This window comes from Lissotriton helveticus, chromosome 6 (assembly GCF_964261635.1).
Source record: "Lissotriton helveticus chromosome 6, aLisHel1.1, whole genome shotgun sequence".
Classification (NCBI taxonomy): Eukaryota; Metazoa; Chordata; class Amphibia; order Caudata; family Salamandridae; genus Lissotriton; species Lissotriton helveticus.
Window position 1 is genome coordinate 1,346,411,536 of NC_136067.1, and position 15,456 is coordinate 1,346,426,991.

At 50.3% G+C, this 15,456-nt stretch overlaps 1 protein-coding gene across 2 annotated transcripts in view; it reads right to left on the reverse strand.

Moving 5' to 3' along the window:
* Positions 1–1,045: 1,045 nt before the first annotated feature.
* Positions 1,046–15,456, reverse strand: part of TBP (TATA-box binding protein) — a 318,951-nt gene continuing 304,540 nt past the window's right edge. For both annotated transcript variants that reach the window (XM_078649079.1, XM_078649080.1), the window contains one exon: positions 1,046–1,618. In XM_078649079.1, the coding sequence (XP_078505205.1) occupies positions 1,539–1,618 (80 nt within the window). In that variant the 3' untranslated portion in view covers positions 1,046–1,538. The remainder of the gene's footprint in view (positions 1,619–15,456) is intronic.

Below are 15,456 nucleotides of genomic sequence, written 5' to 3' on the forward strand. Positions count from 1 at the left end.
GATATATAAATTAAAAAGAAAGGTGGCGAGGATGCACCCTTGCCTTACCCCCCGACTAGTGCTAAAACTTCGTGTGACCTTGAGATCCCTGGTGTACATGACGTTAGCCTTTGTGTCGCTGTGTAAGTCCATTAAAAAGTTCACTAGGTGTTGCTCTACCCCCATAGCCTCCATGGACTGCCACAACTTTCCCATGTTGACACAATCAAAAGCCGAGGAAAGGTCCATGAAGGCCATGTAAACTGTTCCTGGTCGTGCGATGGTGTATTTTCCCAGGAGTAGGTAGAGGTTGAGGCACTGGGCCAAGGTGGAATGCCCTCTACGGAACCCATATTGTATATCAGAGATGATCTTATTCTCTTCAGCCCAAATGGACAACCTCTTCAGGATAATGCCCCCTAGGACCTTTACAATGGACTACCAGGGAGATAGGCCTATAATTTAGTGTGCAGTTTCGGTCTCCCTTTTTAAATACAGGAACTATTGTTGAAAGATCCCATGAGGCTGGACAGGCATTTATTGCTGCAGCGTTTCCCACAGCTGTAAGGATTGGGGCCCAGAATGTAGGATCTGATTTAAAAAGGTCTGGGGGGGATACCATCTGGACCTGGCGCCTTTTTGTTGGAGAGGTTACTTATTCCCGCCAGTAATTCGTCTACTGAAAATACCATTACCTCCTGCCCTTGCCTCTCATAACTTTTAATTAAATTGTGCTTTTATGGTTTTCTACATTGGAAAAAACCGAATAAAGAAACAAAAAAAAAAGCTGTACAGAGTTGTTCTCCAAGCTTAAAAGCGAAATAGATCTATATCAGATTAGGTTTTGCATCTTGAGAGAGTATTTCAGGGGTGCGTAGTCAGCACGTACGCTGGAGCGCACACATTTCTACATACGCAAACCTATCCAGAGGCTTTATATGCCAAATGAGTAAAGCTACTAAACAGCTGCCTTTAATACTGTCCGAGACATTTTGAAAGGGTTGTGCATCTATAATTTCCAGAAGCCTACTATATATATGACTCAACAATAAGAGAAAGGAAACCATTTTTCATTAGGAATTTATTCTGGCCTGAACACTGGAAAGAGGGAATGTTTCCTGTACTTAAAAACATTCTAAAAATCTGAAAATTTGAATAAAAGAACTTTAAAATGCTAGTTTGTCAAACAGGACTACAGTAAAAAATGTATGCAGGAAGAAACTGAACTTAACATTTTACATTAATTGACGCAACTTAACTGGTTATATACATGGTTATGTTAAGTGTTCAAATATACTGCATTTAGCACTCTTGACAGAAACCATTAAAATCCTATAAAAAGCACGATATAAATAAAATTACAATGACATTCCCAAAGCCAGACTTAAAATCAACTTCCAGGTATTCTGATGTACTCAGTGACACAAAGCAGGCACAATTAGAAAAACACTTGAAATAGTACACTTGTGTGCAATACAAGTCCGTTTTTTTTTAGGTCATGTCAGCAGCTTCCATTTGAAAGAAAAATAAAGTCCATTTCCAAAAATGTAAAGATGGGGTTACGTGGTTTTGCGAAATCCTTTTAGAATGGGGTATATATTTTCAAATGCTTCATATATTTCTCCTCGTACTTTTGCACCTAAAATAGATAAACAAATTAAAAATTATTTGTCAAATATTACATTCCATGATGTATAATATAAGCATGAATCCACTTTGGAACCTTAATCAATATACCATCTACAAACAAATTTAGTGTTGAGGGTTGACTGAAATATTAAACAACCAGTGCCTGGGTCACAAGTTAAAATGAATAAGTTACTTACATTTGGTGACATCTTATCTTGCAGAAACTATATAACTGCTGATTGCCTATGTGAGAATATGCCCCATACATCAGATTGTATCCATAAATCTTTGACCAATCCCTCTGCGCACCAGTAGTTATTCAGCTCTACATGGTGTTGTTTGCACCGAAAGTGATGTGTATGGTGCCTATATATGTGCCCCCCAGCCCACTGACCTCGGATCCTGACTATTTTTCTGCACCAGAAGCACAGAGCAAAGGGGAGGAGGAATGACTCGTGTGCCAAAAGTGAGATCCTAAATAACAAGTTGCTTACCTTAAGAAACATAGGTTACCAATAGATTCCTTACCTTAGAATTACCCCCAGGTGTCTGTATCTGGAAAGTTTTTTTCAGCAGCAGTACACCTGCGCGTCAGAAGGTGGCGACGGTCAGCTCCGCGTCAGTCGTCGTGGGTGCTGGGATGATGACGCGGTAGCTATATAGACGCCGCCCTTGTCGACTTTCCACACCAAAAGCGCGGAGCCATGCAAGACACTGACTACTGCTGCACAAAACTAGGGCCCTGAAATGATGTCCTTAACCCTAGAAGTCAGTTCACAGAACGGCGAGGATGGGTGGGGTGGTAAGGAATCTATAACTAACCTATGTTTCTTACAGATATATCGTTACTGAAGGTAATAAATTCTTTACCTTAGAATAGATACCCCAGCAATACCAACCCCGGAGGTGGGTCTACGAACCAAGTTCACACCAGAAAGTCCTGCAGAACAGAACGGCCAAAGAATCCATCTCTCCGGACTTGTCTGTCCAGGCAGTAGTGTCTTGTAAACGTGTGCAGCGATGCGCCCACGTAGCTGTCCGACAGATGTCTTTTAAGGGGACTCCTCGTCCCAAAGCAGTAGCAGCTGCGGACGCCATGGTGGAATGGGCACGCACCTCCACTAGAGGCTCCTTCTTAGCCAAAGAATAGCAGGCTTTGATGCAGAAAACGACCCACCTGGAGATGGTCAGTTTGTGCACGGCCCGACCTTTCTTAGAGCCCACGTAACCAACAAAGAGCTGATCGTCCACCCGGAATTGTTTTGTGTGGTCCAAGTAGAAAGAAAGCACACGTTTTGGATCCAGACGGTGGAGCCTCTCTTCCTCTTTTGAAGGATGCGGAAAGAAGGTGGGCAAAGTGATGGTTTGGCCAATGTGGAAAGAAGTAACCACCTTGGGAAGAAAGGAAGGTCGAGTTCTAAGGACGACCTTGTCCGGATGGACAGACAGAAAAGGAGGCTTGGAAGACAGAGCCTGTAGCTCACTCGCCCTGCGTGTATAGGTGATGGCCACCAGAAAGGAAGTTTTTAAAGTGAGAAGTCTTAGAGGACAGTTATGTAACGGCTCAAAGGGAGCGCACATAAGATAAGTCAGAACCAAGTTCAAGTCCCACTGGGGCATTATGAAGGGAACAGGAGGAAAGAGATGAGTAATGCCCTTAAGAAATCTATTTACAACAGGGGACTTGAAAAGAGAAGGCGGATCAGGGAGCCTGAAATGGCCGAGAGGTAGCCCGTAAGAATACCCAGAGCAGAGCCCTACTGGGCTGAAGATAAGAAGAACAAGAGGACCTCAGAAAGAGAGGCAGAAAGGGGATCCACAGCCTTTGCCTTGCACCATGCCACAAATTTATTTCATCTGCAGGTGTATACCGTCTTAGTGGAGGGACACCTGGCTGCCAAGATTACATTGAAGTCAAGGAGAGGGGGCTCTGTAAACCAAGGGGATAGAGATCCCAGTAACCATAAAGTAAAACAAGCACTCTCAGCCGCCTTACAGACTAGCTGTCACATATTGAACGATTCTTACGATCACATACTAGCAGACAACAATCCCACACTGAGTAGCATTCACATACTACTGACGCACTCTGCATCTCTCAAAGACCAGATCTCTAGCAAATACCTGAAAGGGCACGGTAGGAATGTATGCAAGTTGGTCTGGCAGGTCTCCCTAAATAACGCGACAGTAGCAGCCCAGAATAGAGACACGCAGTCAGAGCCAATAGACCAGGTTTGTATTTTCATGTACAACTCAAGCCAAACCGATTAACATTGCCAATGATTTAGTTGTGAACATCTGGTCACCGTAGAACTACCGGAAACCGTTCTGACATGGGGCCGATTTTCTATGTCCGAGCAATTGCAATAAGTGGTTCGATGACGCATGGTTCGAAAACGGCCTTATGCATTCAAATTGGCGTTGGTTCCGAATCTTTTTCGATGACATTTTTTAAATGATTTATTAAAGAATTTTCCTACAGGTGAATAGGGTGGGGGAATAAGAGGTTCAACAAACATGTGCGTGTAATAATAGCAGAAAAAAATACCAACGATGATAACTGCAGATGCAAAAAGCGAATAGACTGGTACAGCGATATATTGCACAGGAATCAAGGTGCTGTGGTGGGAGACGCCATGCGCGTGCACATCGCCTGTCCGGCGGCGGGCGCGCACATGGTTTTTCTCCCTTCGGGAAGTAAAGTGACGACAATAGAGCTCGCGGGCAAAGCAGCGCATGCGTTGCGTTGCGTTCGCAGGCGAGACCTAAAAAGGGTTCCCTTTGGTCAAGATCTATATAAGATCATGCATGCCTCAAATACAACCACACTCATGTCCTCAAACAGGCACTACTTAACAGTCCACTCAGAATGTATCAAGCACTTGTACAACAACAAAATATGTAAAAGTATTTATTTTAATCATTAGAAAAAGCTGTCCACATGTTCCGTTTACCCAATAAAAATTAATAATAAGAGTTAAAAAACACATAAGTCCCGAACACAATTCTTTGCAGAACACAATATCTAAAAAATGAGAATAGACACAGACAATCTACTTTGTCATATAGATAGGAGAAAGACAGACTGCGCCGGGTGGGTGGTGGAGAGGCCCAAGGACCTGGCCCGCGAGTCCTTAAAACGTTCTAGCGCATGGTCTGCCTTGTCGCTGAAAATGCGACGGCCATCAAAAGGCATGTCCATAAGGGTGCATTGGACATCCGCGGAAAAAACACTCAAACGCAACCAGGCGTAGCATCGCAGGGCTACTGGAATTGAAATCATCCTGCCAAGTGCATTGGCGGTATCCAGCCCACAGCGGATGGTAAACTTCGATGCGTCTCTCCCCTCGGCAACTGCACGGGAGAGAATGGCCCGGGCCTCCTCTGGGCACTAAGGCAGCACCTGTGCCACTGTATCCCACACAGAGTGGGTATAACGGCCCTACAGACATGTGGTGTTTATCAACCGCAGTCGCAAGCTGGTGGAAGAAAACATTTTCTTCCCAAGGTGGTCCAGCTTTTTGGATTCCCTTTCCGGTGGTGCGGTAGGGAAGGCGCCTTTGGAAGTGGAGGATTGAAACTCTAAGCTCTCTTGGGTGGGGTGTTGGGAGAGGAAAGTGGGGTCGGCCGGGGCGATGGCGTCGGGCAATCAACCTAGCCACAGGAGCCCTTGTTTTGGGCATGGACCAGGTGCCCAAAAGGATGTCTGTGAGGGCCTCATTAAACAGAAGCAGGGGCTCCGAAGAGCTCACTGCTGGCTGTAGCACCTCTGTCAGGAGGTTAGTCCTGACTGCCACCGTAGGAAGATGGAGGTTGAGAGCCTTGCCCGCTCTACGCAACACTACTGCGTATGACGCTCCCTCCTCCGAAGCCACGGCAGGAGGAGACAACATGCCTAGGTCTGGGGAGGTATCCAGACCACTGGCATCCCCCAGTTCCCCTCTCCAGTCCGGATAGTACTCCAACTGGTCTCACAAAGGATCCCCAGACCCCTCCCAGTCTTCCTCACCCTCCTCTGGCTGCCAAGCTGGCTGAAAATGTCCAGGGTGGGACACAGGGGCAAAAGTACCCATCAGTGCCGGATCCGGCGTCGGCTGATGCCGGACCGGATCAGTGTCCATGTCGGTCTGGAAGCCGGGGTCAACGCCGGTTGGGGGACCAGCCGGCGTCGGCTGCAGACGTGGTGCCAGTGGAAAAGGCACCATTGGAGGCCCGGTTCCAGAGGGGCCCTGCGGTGCAGAGGCCAGCGTCGAAAGACCAAGGGCCCCCAGCCGAGTCCGCCAGCAGAGTCAGGCAGCCCAAAGTTGGCGTGCATTGCTTCGTGAAATTGACGAAGCTGGGAAAGGGTCGCTCCTGGTCCCGGGAAGGCCAGAGTTGACTGTGAAGGATCTGCATGCAGAGCTGCGGGAGTGGTACCGCCCACACCCTGCGTCGCGGAGGCTGAAAGACGAGGGGAAGTCGAAGAGCAACAATGCTTCTTTGACTTCTTAATTTGCTTCGACTTACCTGACCCCGAGTGCGGAGACTTAGAAGAGGATTGATGATGACTCCGCAATCAGTCCCTCGATCGCCCACGTGACTGGGACCTTGCACGACGCAGAAGCGACTGACGGGCCTCGAGGAGCTTTTGGGATTGCTCTGCAAAGACTTCAAGGCCATGGTTCGACAGTCTGAGAACCACTTGGGGTCATGGTTGCGCTCCAGGCAGAAGAGACACACGCGGAGCGGATCCGACACCAACATCAGGTCGTGTACAGGAACCACAGGCCTTAAAGCCAGGCATCCCTCATGCACCAGGAGTCCGTTGAAGACTCAAAAACGAAGTCGACAAAAGTCACAAAACCTCAGTCAAAAAATGACTAGGGTACTGCTCTCTCCTGATCTGCGCTTGCTGGAGCAGAAAAATAAAGAACTGATGTCAGCGCGCGAGGACGGCGTCTAGCTACCGCAACGTCATTCCGGCGACCACTATGCCAACGACGGAAGCGGAGCGGACCGATGCCACCTTCAGACATATGTGAGAAAGCAGTTCGCTGAATGTGGAGGATTGGTAAGGAATCTGCCGTTAGACAGATTCTGTACCAGATAAGGCAATACCGAAGCTAAATAACTTATTCATCTGATAAAGACTTCTAGCCATAGAGTCCTTACCTTAGAAGAGATGCCTAAGCAATCACTCCCTGGACGTGGGTCGGCAGACTGTATTAAAGTAAGAAGTCCTGGAGAACCAAACAGGCAAAATGCCCATCTCATCGGACCAGTCTGTTGAGGCAGCATTGTTTGGCAAATGTGTGTAATGCTACCCATGTATCTGTCTGCGGGGACTCCTCTAGTCAATGCAGTGGTTGCAGCATTAGCTCTGGTGGAATGAGCTCTTAAGACCTCAGGGGGCTGTTTCTTTTTGTTGCAGATCTTAATGCAGATTATAATCCATTGAGCGATGGTTCTCTTCTGAATTGCCTTCCCTTTCTTTGACCCTGCAAATTCAACAAAGAGTTGATCATGCACCCAGAATTCTTTTGTATGATCAATATAGAACGAAAACATCCTTTTTGAGATCCAGGCGGTGGTGTCGCCTCTTCTTTAGAGGGATGAGTAGTGGGGGGGAAGGGAGGTAGGTAGGTTGATATTCTGCTGACATGAAAAGTTGTGACCACCTTTGGCAAAAAAAGGATGCTCAAGTTCTAAGATTCAGCTTGTCTGAGAAGAAGGAAGTGAAGTAGTGTGGCTCACTGGTTAGAGGCGGCAGACTCGAGAGCAGAGGACGGCCCGGGACCAGGGTTCGATTCCCGGCGCGGCAGGTTTCTGGACCAGGGTCAGCGGACTCGATAATTCTCTCGCCTCGGTGCCCACTCTGATCAGCGTTCACACTCGGCAACTCTGGGCATTAGCTTGCCTCATCTTCACTAACGGCCCCACCAGACCGCCGGGGATGCCTGGTCTCACCCTGGAGATACCCATTAAGGGACCATCTCTCAGGGAAGCCAGGAAGGGTTTCGCAGCGGTCGAAGCGCCTTGGGACCCTACGGGTAAGTAGTGCGCTATATAAATGCCTATACATACATACATACATACATACATACATAGGAAGGGTTAACTGAAAGCTCATGCAATTCGCTTATCCTCACGGCAGATGTTATACCCACAAGGAAGACCGTTTTAAGAATTTGGAGCTGTAAAGGGCAGCTGTGTATTGGCTCTAAAGGGGAACAAATGAAAAAAGGGAAGGGTGTGGGAGGAAACATGTCGAAATCTTTTAAGGAATCTAGTCACAACAATTGACAAACAGTGAAGGTTGGTCTGACAACCGTAAGAAGGCGGAAATGGCTCACAGATATCCCTTAACTGAGCCCAAAGCCTTGCTGGGCCATGGATAGAACAAACAAGAGAGTTTCATATAAAGATGCAGCTAAAGGATCAACCAATTTAGACGTACACCAAGTCAAAATCGTGTCCCATTGGCAGGCATGAAAAGTTTAAGTGGAGGAACACTTAGCTGCTTGAAATGACATACAGTTCAGAAGGGAGATCAAACACCCTCACCTGTCGTTGCTTAATATCCCCACATGAATGTGGAGACTGGACGGGTTTGGGTGCAGTACCCTGCCCTATTGCTGTGACAGAAGTTCCTCCCAAATGGGAAGACTGAATGGAGGACAGATGCTCATGAGTTTGGGGTACCACACTGTTCTTGCCCAAATCCACAGCCAATAGGATGACTTGGGCCTGGTCGTTCTTGATCTTCTTTAGAACACTGGACAGGAGTGATATTGGTGGGAAGGTGTATAGGAGTCCTGAGCTCCACTCTAGAAAAAAATGTGTAATTGAGCGAGAGCCACCTTGGAAACTCCAGCACACAGAAGTGCTGACATTGTGCGTTCTTGGTGGTGGTGAATAGATCTAATCAAGGCTCTCCCCAATCTTGGAAAATACCTTGCACCACCTCCAGATGGAGACCTCATTCATGATCTGTTCTGCTGAGTTAGTCTGCTGTGGCATTCAGAGAGCCTGCCAGATATTGTACCACCAGGAATATGTCCTGATGCTCCTGGCTCCTGCTATGTCCAGAGACGCAGAGCCTCTTTACATGGGGTTCACAACCCCACCCTGCTTGTTGCAATTCCACATGGCGGCGGGTTTGTTTGTGAACACCTGAACGAGCTTCCCTTGATGGATGGAAGAAAGGTTTTCAATGCCAATTGTAACACTCTCTGTTCCAACAGGTTGATGTACAGCTAAGACTCTGCCAGGGACCAAAGTCTTCAGAGATCTCAGCCTCTTCAAGATGGCAACTCAAACCCAGGCAGATTTCTGACTTTGGACCCAAAAGACATGCGTCTGTGGAGGCAAAATGACTGCCTGCAAGCCGTGGTGGCTAGGGGGTAACAGATGTGGCGGAAAGCCCCTACCGTAACCACAGAAGGGACAGAAGCGGAATGCGGCTCCCGTGGGGCTATAAAGGGCCCCAAAAACCTAGCAGAATCCACCTTGGCACCAAAGAGGCGAGTTTCATTGAAGGGTTTGTCCTTAAGGAAAGCCTGGACATTCCCTGAAAATCCAGTATTGCTTAACCAGGTGCGACGTTAGAGCACCATCTCAGAAGCAAAGGCTCTGCCCAGTGAGTCGGTCGCATCCAACCCACATCTTCTGGTGAACTTTGCTGCATCTCGCCCATCAGCAATAGTTTGGGAGAGTATGGTCTGAACCTCTTCTAGAACCATAGGCAGCACTCACGCAAATGTATCCCACACTGTATGTGAATATCGGCCCAATAAGCATGCATGTTATGTTGTGATTTTATTTGTCTTTTGTCCTGTTTAAATACGTTTTGAACTTGTGTGGAGCTCACAACGGCCAAATATATAGCTTTGATAATATCTTTTTTTATACAAAATGTTTATATGGAGGTGTAATAAACTTTAAATTCAGCTGGTCTGCTTAATGGCTCTTAAATATTGTTAACCTTTTGGTACCATATTGATTCAACTGGAGAAATGTGTATTTTTTTTTTTTTTACTGTTAACCTTTTCCTCAGTTCTCTTCTCCATATATATATAATGTTTTTCCTCAGGGACCCTCTTCTGTTTTTTGGGAGGGCCACCATCCCCATAAGATAAATGTATAGAGGAGGGGGCGTGGCTAGCAGGCCAACATGGTGGACGGAGTTTGCTAGGGCTCCGGAGCCGCCGGGGGAGGAAATATCCTGCAGCCCATGCAGAGGGGCTGAATTTACCTAAAAACGACCGATTCAAGCAATTTGGACTCCCTGCCTGCTCCGCTGAAAATCCTAGTGAGCTGCTGGCCGGAGGATCGGAGCTCCGCCGTGTCTGAATCTGCGGCCTGATGCCACGCTGCTGACCGGGGGCTCGAGTGACAGAGGTGCCCGGAGAGTGGCGACAGGAGGGCGACGGTGCGACGGAGCATCTGCGGACCGGAAACGGACCTCCGCGACAGTGACCCTGTCTACACACCTGCTGGGAGTGCTGACCAATACCCTGCGACCCCGGATACCAGCGGGAGCGGAGAGGGCTGTGCCCGGCCCCGAGCTGAGACCTGGGGATCCGAGGTGCGGGCGCTGGAGATCGGCTGCCCGCGCCGACGACGGCGCCTGCGGACTGGAGCCCTCCCCGCCTGGCCCATCGACATCCTGCATCGAGGTGAGGAGCCTGGGGGCGTGAGGAGAGAACCCCTGGGGCCAGAAGCTGTGCGGGACACTGTGGCCGCGAGTGCAGATGCGGCCCTGATTGGAAATGGTGGCGGAATGAGGCGGGCGGGGACTCAGGAGCCCGTGACTGGACCTTGCTGAGGGGACCCCCAGGGGATCGACTGAAGAGCGGGAGAGCCGCAGTGGCATAGGCCCTGCCCCCACGTGTGGATCGGGATCTGGGACATAGACGGGGGCCAGAGCGCCACCTACCATACGCCGCTGACCGGCCCCCCTGGGTCGGCCCCGCCTCTTCAAGACTGGCAGCCAGTAAGTAACTGAGGTCAGTTGAATCTGCTGGAGACTCTGGACAGCTGGACCCGGATAGTGGGTGGGAGAACCACTTTGCCTAACAGGAGGGATACTAGGGGCCGCTTGAGGGCCCATTGGGCCTGGACTAGGTGGGAAACGACACCCCCCCTCCCCCTGCGGAATTACTGAGACCCCACTGGAGAACGCCCCGGGAGGGAGTGGAAGGAGAGGCTGAGCAGGTCACCTCCAGGACGTATAACGCACGCTGAGCGGACGCAACTCGGCCGGAAACGTAACCCTCTCTGCTACCTGGACACCCGCAGTCCACCATGGTGCGTAAAGGCGTGAAGGCTACGGAGGGCAAGGAGGGAGCGGGCACGGGACCCACCCTGGACGCGGACCCGGGGGGCCCAACGTCACTGACATTGACTTCCGGGACCACGGAGCACCAACAGGGAGACAAGTTGGACCTCATACTTAAAGAGATCAGAGACTCCAGGACGGTGATGGAGACACAGATGGGCACCCTCACCACCAACCTTTCCTTGCTTAAAGCAGACCATGAGAAATTGGCGGATCGAGTCAAGGATCAGGGCCTGACGATTGCTGAACTTACACCGGTGGTGGCGGAACATACGGACTCCATACAACTGATCCAACGTCAAGTAAAAACCCTGATGGACCGCGTGGAGGATGCTGAAGGGCGTAATAGACGCAATAACATCCGCGTTATTGGCCTGCCAGAAAGAAGCGAGGGAGCCCGTGCAGCGGAGTTCATGGAACAGTGGTTCCGGGATAATGTCGCCTCTGAGGGTTTGTCATCATTCTTCTGTGTAGAGAGAGCACACAGGATCCCAACTGGCCAGCCGAAACCGGGACAACCACCACGGCCGCTGATTGTCAAGATCCTAAATTATCGGGATAGAGACATGCTGCTGAACCAGGCCAGGCTAAAATCGAACATACAGTGGGAGAACAAACAAATCTCATTGTACCCGGACTACACCACTCAAGTACAGAAACAGAGGTCCTCCTACTACGAAGTAAAACAGAGACTACAGCGGGCCAAACTACGCTACGCCTTGTTATTCCCTGCGCGCCTGAAAGTGATCCATGGTAAAAAATCTCACTTTTTTGAAAGCCCGGCCGACGTGGAGGAATGGATGGAAACAATGGCTATTGAAGACCATCTGGATCAAACGCAAACTTCTACAGATACTGGGTCCAACGAAAGCTCGAAACGGGGAGGGACCGGGAACAACGCCAGACGCAATCACCCGAAACAGCACAAACCCACTACCCACCAACAGAAGCAGGGACAGAATGATGCAGTGGCAGCGGTGGGCTCCTTCAGGGAAGATCGAGAGAAGATCACCTCGGACACTGAGGACAGCACAGTCCATTCGGACTCGGACAGCAGCATGGTCCTATTCCCGACAGTGACACCCAGAGCTGCGGACGAACTTATGGATAATGCCCAAGAATGATACTCCCTGTGGCTCTGCCCTGAGGCTTGGCTGCATCATGATATCCTTTTTGTATGAACTGGGGGGTGGCGGAGGTGGGAGGGGAGAGATTCTGTGTTTGTTTTGAATACCTATGAGACCCTCCCCTTACTGGATTACACTAGGTGGATTGGACTTGAGAGGGGAGGAGAAATGAGACATCTGTCCGAGGCTCGTGGAATGAAGCTTGGGCATTTCCTGTGCCCCTGGGACACCTGTTGCATCCTGCTGCTAGCAATAGACAGCGGCCATGATCCTTCCCTCCTCCCTTACCCCCTCCCCTGTCCCTTTGCTTCCCCCCCCCCTCAATGAGGCGTGGTTATAGACACTACGCAACTATGACAGAACTCTCCCGGCGGCGCCGTTGAGCCGGCGGCTTGACCGAGTATGGCACTATGGACATGGCAAGTGCATGGTCGACCCCCCACTAGCGTATGCAACGTTACCTGTTTACTTTTGGTTACAAGTTTATGGTTTGGCACAGCAGGGTTTAGAGGTTGCGCCTTCATAGTTGGGGTTTGGGATAGGGAGGGAACTGTCTCCTGGTTGATGATAAAAAATCACTTGCTTGATCATACGGGAACACTCTTTGCGACACCTACACATGGTTATGGCTGATGTTAAAGGAAAGTATAGGCTGGTCACCTGGAATGTGAGGGGACTGGGGGCTGTACAGAAGAAACACAGAGTGCATGCTTTTCTACTTAGACAACAAGCACATATAGTGTTCCTTCAGGAATCTCACATGACACACTCCGAGTCACTCCTGCTGCGGAAGAAGTGGAGGGGTACTGTATTTTCCACAACATACTCTGCCTTTTCCAGGGGGGCCACGATATGGGTACGTCACGGCACCCCGTTCGTGGAACTAGAAAGACGCACGGACGACCAAGGGCGCTATGTACTAGTGAGAGGCACTCTGGACGGGGAGGTGGTGGTCTTGGGCAGCATCTACGCCCCGAATTTTGACCAAGATAGATTCCTTGCTGCAGTGGGCCGGGCATTAGCGGACTGGATAGATGTCCCCTGGATATTAGGGGGTGACTGGAACATGATTTTAGATGTGGCCCTAGACAGGTCACACCCCCCACTACAGGCGGCGGGAATACATAAACTATCAGACTCTTTTGGGGCATGGCTGCAGGGCTGGCGGTTGACGGACATCTGGCGCGCACTGCACCCAACACACAGAGAATATTCATGCTACTCCCCCGTACACAACCTACATACCCGATTAGATAGATTTGTGTGTTCCAACCCCATCTTGACTAGATGCGCCACATCGGACTATCTAGCTAAAACGTTTTCAGACCACCGACCACTGACACTTGATCTACACTGGGGAAAGGTACCCTCGCCGGTCCCTACATGGAGACTTAACCCCACACTGCTAGAGGATGGTCCATTTCGATCACATATAGCTGACACTTTGACTGAATACTTTGCCACAAACTGGGACTCGGCGTCCTCGAACCTAGTCGTATGGGATGCAATGAAGGCTGTGATTCGGGGGGCCGCTATAGGCCGACTAGTGGGAGCCAGACAGGAGATCCATGATAAATTAAGCGACGTGGAAAGGCGCTTGCGAGACCTTGAAAATGCGGCAGGGCAGGACCCAGACAGGAAAGCAGATCTGCAGCTGTGCAACATTGAACACGCAGAGCTGCTGGAAACCCTGAGGGTGATAGATTACAGGACATACCTGAAACGCCAACAAGCGGAGGCGGACAGATCCGGGGCTCTACTTGCCCGGCTGGTCAGAGATGCCCCAGAGTGCCCTACAATAACGGCTATTCGAAACGCAGCGGGCGAACAAATACACACACAACTAGGGATTAACAAAATATTTAAGACCCACCTGGAGAACCTCTATGCTCCTCCCCATGTGGAGGCCGGAGACGACATGACGGACTTCCTGGGAGAGCTTACACTCCCAGGGCTGGCCCCGGGAATTCAGGCGGCCCTGGCTGGGCCTATCACACAGCACGAAATAAGGATAGCAATTCACACACTTAACCGAGGAAAGACCCCGGGCATGGATGGCCTACCAGGAGAGTTCTATCAGACATATACTGAAGAGCTGGCCCCCGTACTGGAGAAAATATACAACACTGCCTACGAGACGGGCCATCTCCCGGACACCACCATGCAGGCCTTGGTGATTTCTATCCCGAAACCAGGTAGGGACACTCTGGAGGTGGGTAACTACAGGCCCCTCTCCATGCTTCCCACGGAATATAAGATCCTCAGTAAGACTATCGCCATGCGGATCCAGCACCACCTCCCTGGCCTGATCCATACTGATCAATGTGGCTTTCTCCCGGAAAGAAGTACCTCCCAAAACTCGAGACGCCTTCATGCCCTTATGACAACTACCCCTACTACTCTACCACATGCTGGCTGTATAGCCTTGGATCTCCGCCAGGCGTTTGACTCCCTGACGTGGAACTTCATGTTCGAGGTCCTGCATCGATTTGGATTCCCGGAGTCCCTTATAAAATGGATCCGCCTACTATACACGGGCCCGACCGCCAGGGCGCGCACGGGCAGATATACTTCTGACAGCTATGAAGTCCATCGGGGCACCCGGCAGGGCTGCCCGCTATCGCCGCTGTTGTTCGTTTTGACGCTGGAGCCGCTGGCTATTGCACTCCGCAATAGAGCTAGGGAGGATGGCATACCGGTGGAGGGTACGGACCACATGGTCTCTATATACGCCGACGATATCTTAGTATTCCTCCGGAACCTACGAGGGGATCACTCCCACCTGGCGTCTATCTTCAGACGATTTGAGATCATATCTGGCTTGGCTATAAACCCGGGAAAGTCTCTGGGGTTCTTTTTTCGGGAAGGACACCAGCCCCCCCACATACAGCTCGGCGCTCATGACATCCAAGTGGCACCGACCACGTTTAAATATCTCGGAATTAACGTATACAGAGACCCGGCGGCCCAAATTGACGGTAATATCCGGAAGGCCATTACGGGTCTCCGTAGTAGTATAGGCTTCTGGACGTCCCTACCCTTGTCGGTAATGGGACGAGTGGCGATCTCAAAGATGGTCCTACTCCCCCGTATATTGTATTTCTTTGTAAACCTGCCGATTCTGCTCCCGCGACAAGCTTTCACCGCGCTCAATACATTACTGATCACCCTCATATGGGGCTCGGGGAGAAGACGTATCAGCCTTAAAAAAACTGCAACTACACTCTAGACGGGGAGGCCTGGGCGTGCCAGACCTGCGGAGCTATTACTATGCTAGCCAGCTCCAATGGTTGACCCGATGGGTGGCGGGCAGAGATCTCCATGAGATAGCTTACACGGCGGACAAACTAGCACGTGGAGAATTACACTCCCTCCTACTGCCCAATGCTAGGATTCCCAGGG